The 10,342-nt window shown below is 47.2% G+C and overlaps 1 protein-coding gene across 1 annotated transcript in view; it reads right to left on the bottom strand.

Moving 5' to 3' along the window:
* Nucleotides 1-6,912: 6,912 nt before the first annotated feature.
* Nucleotides 6,913-10,342, bottom strand: part of dera (deoxyribose-phosphate aldolase (putative)) — a 26,376-nt gene continuing 22,946 nt past the window's right edge. The window contains exons 8-9 of the mRNA XM_079530945.1: nucleotides 9,040-9,189; nucleotides 6,913-8,387 (exon numbers count right to left, since the gene is read on the bottom strand). Coding sequence (XP_079387071.1) covers nucleotides 8,331-8,387; nucleotides 9,040-9,189 — 207 coding nt within the window. The 3' untranslated portion in view covers nucleotides 6,913-8,330. The remainder of the gene's footprint in view (nucleotides 8,388-9,039; nucleotides 9,190-10,342) is intronic.

The raw sequence follows: 10,342 nt of genomic DNA, 5'->3' as shown, positions 1-10,342 counted from the left end.
TATAAAACGGTTCTGATGGTATAAAACGGCATGGTTCTGATGGTATAAAACGGCATGGTTCTGATGGTATAAAACGGTTCTGATGGTATAAAACGGCATGGTTCTGATGGTATAAAACGGTTCTGATGGTATAAAACGGTTCTGATGGTATAAAACAACGGTTCTGATGGTATAAAACGGTTCTGATGGTATAAAACATGGTTCTGATGGTATAAAACGGCATGGTTGATGGTATAAAACGGTTCTGATGGTATAAAACGGTTCTGATGGTATAAAACATGGTTCTGATGGTATAAAACGGCATGGTTCTGATGGTATAAAACGGTTCTGATGGTATAAAACGGTTCTGATGGTATAAAACGGCATGGTTCTGATGGTATAAAACGGTTCTGATGGTATAAAACGGCATGGTTCTGATGGTATAAAACGGTTCTGATGGTATAAAACGGTTCTGATGGTATAAAACGGCATGGTTCTGATGGTATAAAACGGTTCTGATGGTATAAAGCGGCACGGTTCTGATGGTATAAAACGGTTCTGATGGTATAAAACGGCATGGTTCTGATGGTATAAAACGGCACGGTTCTGATGGTATAAAACGGTTCTGATGGTATAAAACGGCATGGTTCTGATGGTATAAAACGGTTCTGATGGTATAAAACGGTTCTGATGGTATAAAACGGCACGGTTCTGATGGTATAAAACGGTTCTGATGGTATAAAACGGCATGGTTCTGATGGTATAAAACGGTTCTGATGGTATAAAACGGTTCTGATGGTATAAAACGGCACGGTTCTGATGGTATAAAACGGTTCTGATGGTATAAAACGGTTCTGATGGTATAAAACATGGTTCTGATGGTATAAAACGGTTCTGATGGTATAAAACGGCATGGTTCTGATGGTATAAAACGGTTCTGATGGTATAAAACATGGTTCTGATGGTATAAAACGGTTCTGATGGTATAAAACGGTTCTGATGGTATAAAACGGTTCTGATGGTATAAAACGGCATGGTTCTGATGGTATAAAACGGTTCTGATGGTATAAAACGGCATGGTTCTGATGGTATAAAACGGTTCTGATGGTATAAAACGGTTCTGATGGTATAAAACATGGTTCTTGCCCCAAACTGCATGAGATTGGCATAAATGTGGCATCATGTGTGTACATGGGAGGCTTGTAGGTATCCATGTAACCCATTTGCATTTACATTATATTGAGTGACAGCTAAAGGGACCTTTTGGAAAATGTCTATGGCCTTTTTCCCCGTCCCAAAATGTAGTCAAACCTTGAATCAATGATGTATTTACCCCCCTTCCCGACAGGTGGTATGACAAGGTTGGTCCCATTGGATAGCTGAGGTTGTCTAGAATCAAATGGTATCTCTATAGTTGGTCTAATTTCACCTAGCCTATTGATTTGCCTACTTTTAGCATTTAATTGAACATTAATGTTCCATAAATGTTCCTGTTATCTCCCTCAATGCCTCATGCCAAAATGAAACAGAAAAGCTGGACATTTGTCTCAGAATTATGTATAGTTAAGAGTAGACCTTATGTAGATTTGACATGACCTTTTTTGTATTCGTGGAAATTCACTATGGCAACCAATATGCCAGATTAAACATACATGTGCTAATATTTCAAGTTGGGAACATAAACATGTGTTTTACTATACATCTTGAAGATTGTACAAATGTAAATGTTAGAACAAATATATCAATAGGGAGCCTGGGGGAGGAGTTGTTGTGATCCAGTTTAGGCAATTCTTTAAATGTTGTGTTTATTTGGATTTGTATGCACTGTACATGATGGAACCATGGCCAATCTTCATATCAATCAATTCATCCAAAGACGAACATAAAATGGAGTGAATGGTTTCTGTCGGATGTGTAGTTCAGGAGCTATGTTGGTTTAAAGGTCTTATTTTTCACAGCCGTATATATGGGACAATAATTCGCTCTGGGAACATCAAAATGCATTAACTAGACACCTTAAGGATTATAAAAAGGTAGGTTAGAAAAATATATCTTTCGGGTGCATGGGACCCCCTCCTCCCTACCAGACTGTAGCGGTGCATGGGACCCCCTCCACCCTACCAGACTGTAGCGGTGCATGGGACCCCCTCCTCCCTACCAGACTGTAGCGGTGCAGGGGACCCCCTCCTCCCTACCAGACTGTAGCGGTGCATGGGACCCCCTCCTCCCTACCAGACTGTAGCAGTGCATGGGACCCCCTCCTCCCTACCAGACTGTAGCGGTGCAGGGGACCCCCTCCTCCCTACCAGACTGTAGCGGTGCATGGGACCCCCTCCTCCCTACCAGACTGTAGCAGTGCATGGGACCCCCTCCTCCCTACCAGACTGTAGCGGTGCAGGGGACCCCCTCCTTCCTACCAGACTGTAGCGGTGCAGGGGACCCCCTCCTTCCTACCAGACTGTAGCGGTGCATGGGACCCCCTCCTTCCTACCAGACTGTAGCGGTGCATGGGACCCCCTCCTTCCTACCAGACTGTAGCGGTGCAGGGGACCCCCTCCTTCCTACCAGACTGTAGCGGTGCAGGGGACCCCCTCCTTCCTACCAGACTGTAGCGGTGCAGGGGACCCCCTCCTTCCTACCAGACTGTAGCGGTGCATGGGACCCCCTCCTCCCTACCAGACTGTAGCGGTGCAGGGGACCCCCTCCTTCCTACCAGACTGTAGCGGTGCAGGGGACCCCCTCCTTCCTACCAGACTGTAGCGGTGCATGGGACCCCCTCCTTCCTACCAGACTGTAGCGGTGCATGGGACCCCCTCCTTCCTACCAGACTGTAGCGGTGCAGGGGACCCCCTCCTTCCTACCAGACTGTAGCGGTGCATGGGACCCCCTCCTTCCTACCAGACTGTAGCGGTGCATGGGACCCCCTCCTCCCTACCAGACTGTAGCGGTGCAGGGGACCCCCTCCTTCCTACCAGACTGTAGCGGTACATGGGACCCCCTCCTCCCTACCAGACTGTAGCGGTGCATGGGACCCCCTCCTTCCTACCAGACTGTAGCGGTGCATGGGACCCCCTCCTCCCTACCAGACTGTAGCGGTGCAGGGGACCCCCTCCTTCCTACCAGACTGTAGCGGTGCATGGGACCCCCTCCTTCCTACCAGACTGTAGCGGTGCAGGGGACCCCCTCCTTCCTACCAGACTGTAGCGGTGCATGGGACCCCCTCCTTCCTACCAGACTGTAGCGGTGCAGGGGACCTCCTCCTCCCTACCAGACTGTAGCGGTGCATGGGACCCCCTCCTTCCTACCAGACTGTAGCGGTGCATGGGACCCCCTCCTCCCTACCAGACTGTAGCGGTGCAGGGGACCCCCTCCTTCCTACCAGACTGTAGCGGTGCATGGGACCCCCTCCTTCCTACCAGACTGTAGCGGTGCAGGGGACCCCCTCCTTCCTACCAGACTGTAGCGGTGCAGGGGACCCCCTCCTCCCTACCAGACTGTAGCGGTGCATGGGACCCCCTCCTTCCTACCAGACTGTAGCGGTGCAGGGGACCCCCTCCTTCCTACCAGACTGTAGCGGTGCAGGGGACCCCCTCCTTCCTACCAGACTGTAGCGGTGCAGGGGACCCCCTCCTTCCTACCAGACTGTAGCGGTGCATGGGACCCCCTCCTTCCTACCAGACTGTAGCGGTGCATGGGACCCCCTCCTTCCTACCAGACTGTAGCGGTGCAGGGGACCCCCTCCTTCCTACCAGACTGTAGCGGTGCATGGGACCCCCTCCTTCCTACCAGACTGTAGCGGTGCAGGGGACCCCCTCCTTCCTACCAGACTGTAGCGGTGCATGGGACCCCCTCCTTCCTACCAGACTGTAGCGGTGCATGGGACCCCCTCCTCCCTACCAGACTGTAGCGGTGCAGGGGACCCCCTCCTTCCTACCAGACTGTAGCGGTGCAGGGGACCCCCTCCTTCCTACCAGACTGTAGCGGTGCATGGGACCCCCTCCTTCCTACCAGACTGTAGCGGTGCATGGGACCCCCTCCTTCCTACCAGACTGTAGCGGTGCAGGGGACCCCCTCCTTCCTACCAGACTGTAGCGGTGCAGGGGACCCCCTCCTTCCTACCAGACTGTAGCGGTGCATGGGACCCCCTCCTCCCTACCAGACTGTAGCGGTGCAGGGGACCCCCTCCTCCCTACCAGACTGTAGCGGTGCAGGGGACCCCCTCCTTCCTACCAGACTGTAGCGGTGCATGGGACCCCCTCCTCCCTACCAGACTGTAGCGGTGCATGGGACCCCCTCCTCCCTACCAGACTGTAGCGGTGCATGGGACCCCCTCCTTCCTACCAGACTGTAGCGGTGCAGGGGACCCCCTCCTTCCTACCAGACTGTAGCGGTGCAGGGGACCCCCTCCTTCCATTGGGAGGAGATGTTTGTGCTAAATCCTATGAATCCTTGGTTTCAATATATTTCTTGGTACGGTCGTTACATTGATGATTTGCTGCTGGTGTTTAATGGGTCTGAGACACAACTCCTACAATTCCATACTTATTTAAATTCTTTGAATGAAAACATCAGACTTACTATAGAATACTCGCAGCAGACCATTGATTTGACCATTTACAAAGATGACTTGGGGAACCTTCACACAACGATTTATAGGAAGGAGATTTCAAGGAACACACTGTTAAGAGCGGATTCATTCCACCCGCCACACCTAATTCAAAATATCCCTTTTGGCCAATTTCAAAGATTGCGCCGTATTTGTGACAGCGATTTTGATACTAAGGCAGCAGATATGGGCAACCGCTTTAGGGAGAGGGGCTACAAACCCACTAATATTTCGTGTGCACGTAATAAGGCACTTGAAATAAACCGGCCTGAGCTTCTGGTAAAAAGGAAGCGCACTAACCATAGTCAACCCCGCCCCTTTTTTGTCTCCCAATACAGCACTGCTGCCTCACGTATACAAAATATCATCAGATCTAACTGGTCTATTATAGAAAGTGACCCATCCCTCCGCAGTGTGTTTCCTGAACCTCCCATCTTTTCTTTTAGGAGAGCTCCCACAATAAGGGACAAATTGGTTCACAGTTACCTTCCTCCTGACAAAAAGACATCTTGGCTTCACAAACCCATAGGGACTTATAAATGTATGAATTGTCCTCATTGTTCAAATGTACTTCAGGCAAAAACCTTTTCAGACCTCAAAACACAGAAGATATATAAAATCAATGATTTCATTAATTGTAGTACCACACATGTGGTCTATCGTCTCACATGTCCTTGCCCTGATGTGTTTTATATAGGCAGAACCAAGCGTCGCCCACCCTGGGCAAGACCTACGCTGAAAAGACTATCAGCGGAAGTGGCGGAAGTGTTGCGTGTAAGATAACTACGTCACGCGGTGCTGCTGTGTTTACTAGTCCCCACCCAATGATCATTTCAGCGGGAATACATTTTCGGGAACACAACGCTGCGATTGGTCAAAAAACGTTAACTTCCGGGGGAGGGGGGGGGGGGGGGGGGGGGGGTTACACGGCGGAAGTCCCGCCTTTCGATAGCTTCTCTGCCTTAGGTTGTGACCAGGCTCTTCTTTTTCGCAGTTCAGTGAGCCTGGGACCGAGGCTAAGCGTCGCCTAAGAGACCGCCTGGCTGAGCATAAATATTCCATTCGTATTAATAATGATAATTACCCTATAGCCAGACATTTTAGTCACTGTCATGACAATAATGATATTTTGTTGAAAATCACGGGAATTGAATACATCAAACCTCTCACCAGGGGGGGTGATCGCATCAGGAGACTGAACCAGAGAGAAACATTCTGGATTCACACCCTGGATGCAATTACCCCGCCTGGCCTGAATGAGGACATAGACTTCATGTGTTTTTTATAGGTTCATTTGGGCTCTATATTAACCTTTGCTTAATTTACTATTGTCTGTGTCCTCTGGTTTACATGTTATATCCTATAGATTATTTAGCATTTATATCTGTTTTTAATGGTGTAGCCTTCCAATGTATTTATATAGCTTTAAGTGTACTTTTTCATGTGGTTGGTTCTTTTTTCACCCGTTTCTTTTTTCCTTTTTTCTACTTAATGATTGCCTGATTGTTCCTATGTAATAACGATGTAATGAGTTGAACCACGTGATCTACTTCTAAGTGGTTAATTGTAATTGCTGGACTGGTCCCCTGGTCACCTGGTCCCCACCTGGTCCCCACCTGGTTCCAGCCCTATTTAATGAGTTTGTTGCTCTGTGTGTTGTTAGCCCTGATGAAGACCGTATAGGTCAAAACATGTCGGTTCAATAAAATATTTCCTCCTTTTAACATTAAGTGTGCCCGGATCTCCTCTTTGCTCTATAATAGTAATAAACAGTTTTAATAACATAATCATGACGTCTCACCAGGAATGTTAGATCATTTATTAGGAATATTACAACAATTATTTAATACATATTAATTCACCTATAATACATTATGTAAATGAATGTATTAACACTTTCGGGGCGTTAAATTCATCCTAGATTGTCTCATTACCGTTGAAGCATAACGGCAAAGTATTTGCAGCTTTCTGGCGGAAAATACGTCCCATGGTTTGGTTAGTTGTTGGAGAAAAACATGCCTCCATCACACGGCCTGTTGTAGTCCAAACAAACCCCACCGTTCACTTGCATTGAACTCATTTTCCCAGAAGCCCTTGCAGCCCGGAGCATGGCTCGATTTCCTGTTTCGTCGTCATAGCGCGACGGCCTCGTCACCGCTCTCTCTTTTTAATTATTAACCCATTCTGGGCGGGAACCCCTTTTGGTGTTTTAACTAAGCATTGTGTTATACTTGAGCTATTGAAAGATAGCAGACCTACAAGCTCGTAGCGCGCCACCGAGTGGCGCGCTACGAGCTTGTAGGTCTGCTATCTTTGAAAAATCGTGAAAAGACTTTCGACGTCAGGCCTAAATGGGTAAAAAAACGGCGAATTAAAAACACATTAGACAAATAGCGTGTTTAGCGAATTATTATTATTATTATTATTATTATTATTATTATTATTATTATTATTATTATTATTATTATTATTACGCAGTATCAAAACTTGGATTAAATGCACGTCACACGGGTTATGCAGGGAAGCGTCAATAGCATCATCTCTACACTCTAGTATAGAGCACCGAAGTCCTGACGTCACTGCCAGTAGAGGGCGCCAGTCCCCAGGTTCACTCTAGTATAGAGCACCGAAGTCCTGACGTCACTGCCAGTAGAGGGCGTCAGTCCCCAGGTTCGTGTACTTTTTATTTGCATTGTATTCCCCATAGGGGGATTTTAGATCGCCTCATATAAGAACTGTGTTTGAAAAATAAACCGATCATCCCGGCCTTTTCACTCATATGGATATGAAGCATCGACTGAAGGTGGAAATGTACAAATATACCCAAAGAGTAACAAAATAAGCGTTAGAAACGAGCCAAACCACCCAGAGACTACATTTCCGGGTAGGCGGGTGGCTGCATCTGCCCGTCGCACAACAGAAACTGAATGTTAATTACGTTTATTTTTATTTTATTGATATTTAATGTTTCGTGGTTAGTACGAGTCGAGTCACCACCAGCTGAGCTTACGTCAACGAGGAATCTCAGGAACGCAATATGTTGACAGCTGGGCGTGACGTATATTAGCAGCGACATTGCCTTCATATGTAGTTTCAAGGCTTTTGCGGCCACATTAATTCCATTTTCTCCAGAAACTGGCTGTATCAAATATGAATGGAAATCATTAACGACGCACAGCCACTCCCCTGACAGAAAGGCCGGCGTGGTCGGTTTATTTTTCAAACACAGTTCTTATATGAAGCGACCTAAAATCCCCCTATGGAGATTACAATGCAAATAAAACAATACATGAACCTGTGTATAGGCGCCCTCTACTGAAAGTGACAGACTTTAATAGCAGAAATATTAATACATCTTTATTAGAACAATTACTGTTAACCGTTCCTCCGCCATTATCGTAAATCTCCGTGTTTTTGATTAATCTGGCCGAGCGCCATCCAATGTGTTCAATAGCACTGATCTGTAAACCCTAACCCAATAGCACTGATCTGTAAACCCTAACCCAATAGCACTGATCTGTAAACCCTAACCCAATAGCACTGATCTGTAAACCCTAACCCAATAGCACTGATCTGTAAACCCTAACCCAATAGCACTGATCTGTAAACCCTAACCCAATAGCACTGATCTGTAAACCCACTGATTCAAAAACCTCACAGACGGAGTTGGGTGGTTTCCTCCCGACAGCCAGGCTGTAGATCTGTAGATCTGGTAGTTCTTCACGTGGACTGGAAGTGCAGATCTTCAAGCCATGGGGAGGTCGTGATAGGCTGCATACTGTCCGGTCACGTGGTGGTAGATCTGTGGTGGACACGCACGCACGCACGCACGCACGCACGCGCAGACGCACTTGTTGAAAGCGATAGACGTAATAATAATAGATAATAGTTAAAGATCCATTTGGTTACCAACTTAGCTGGGGACCACCTGGAACCCCCTCAAGGACCCCTGGTGGTCCCCGGACCACATGGGGACCACCTGGAACCCCCTCAAGGACCCCTGGTGGTCCCCGGACGACCTGGAACCCCCTCAAGGACCCCTGGGGGTCCCCGGACGACCTGGAACCCCCTCAAGGACCCCTGGGGGTCCCCGGACCACATGGGGACCACCTAGAACCCCCTCAAGGACCCCTGGGGGTCCCCAAACCACATGGGGACCACCTGGAACCCCCTCAAGGACCCCTGGGGGTCCCCAGACCACATGGGGACCACCTGGAACCCCCTCAAGGACCCCTGGTGGTCCCCAGACCACATGGGGACCACCTGGAACCCCCTCAAGGACCCCCAGACCACATGGGGACCACCTGGAACCCCCTCAAGGACCCCTGGTGGTCCCCAGACCACATAGGGACCACCTAGAACCCCCTCAAGGACCACTGGTTGAAAACCACTGCCTCTCTGGGTCAGCCAATAGAAACCCACCTGCCTCTCTGTGTCAGCCAATAGAAACCCACCTGCCTCTCGATGTCAGCCAATAGGCTGCTGGCGCCCAGGCGGAAGAGATGTGGGCGGAGCCACTCGTCTCCAAGCTCCTCCTTCATCAGCGTGAGCCAAACCAGAGACTCCTTGGCTGTGCGGATGCCCCCTGCTGGCTTAAAACCAACCTGCAGGTAACAATACAATAATATAAATACTACTACTACTACTAATACCAGGCTGTACAGATGCCCCCTGCTGGCTTAAAACCAACCTGCAATAACAATACAATAATATAAATACTACTACTACTACTATTCAAACTACTACTACTACTAATACCAGGCTGTACAGATGCCCCCTGCTGGCTTAAAACCAACCTGCAATAACAATACAATAATATAAATACTACTACTACTACTAATACCAGGCTGTACAGATGCCCCCTGCTGGCTTAAAACCAACCTGCAATAACAATACAATAATATAAATACTACTACTACTACTATTCAAACTACTACTACTAATACCAGGCTGTACAGATGCCCCCTGCTGGCTTAAAACCAACCTGCAATAACAATACAATAATATAAATACTACTACTACTACTGTTCAAACTACTACTACTACTAATACCAGGCTGTACAGATGCCCCCTGCTGGCTTAAAACCAACCTGCAATAACAATACAATAATATAAATACTACTACTACTACTATTCAAACTACTACTACTACTAATACCAGGCTGTACAGATGCCCCCTGCTGGCTTAAAACCAACCTGCAATAACAATACAATAATATAAATACTACTACTACTACTATTCAAACTACTACTACTACTAATACCAGGCTGTACAGATGCCCCCTGCTGGCTTAAAACCAACCTGCAATAACAATACAATAATATAAATACTACTACTACTACTAATACCAGGCTGTACAGATGCCCCCTGCTGGCTTAAAACCAACCTGCAATAACAATACAATAATATAAATACTACAACTACTACTATTCAAACTACTACTACTACTAATACCAGGCTGTACAGATGCCCCCTGCTGGCTTAAAACCAACCTGCAATAACAATACAATAATATAAATACTACTACTACTACTATTCAAACTACTACTACTACTAATACCAGGCTGTACAGATGCCCCCTGCTGGCTTAAAACCAACCTGCAATAACAATACAATAATATAAATACTACTACTACTACTATTCAAACTACTACTACTACTAATACCAGGCTGTACAGATGCCCCCTGCTGGCTTAAAACCAACCTGCAATAACAATACAATAATATAAATACTACTACTACTACTAATACCAGGC

This window comes from Electrona antarctica (genome assembly GCF_951216825.1).
Source record: "Electrona antarctica genome assembly, contig: scaffold_364, whole genome shotgun sequence".
Classification (NCBI taxonomy): domain Eukaryota; kingdom Metazoa; phylum Chordata; class Actinopteri; order Myctophiformes; family Myctophidae; genus Electrona; species Electrona antarctica.
The sequence above is the reverse complement of the archived record's forward strand: the minus strand, read 5'-3'. Positions and strand labels throughout refer to the sequence as shown.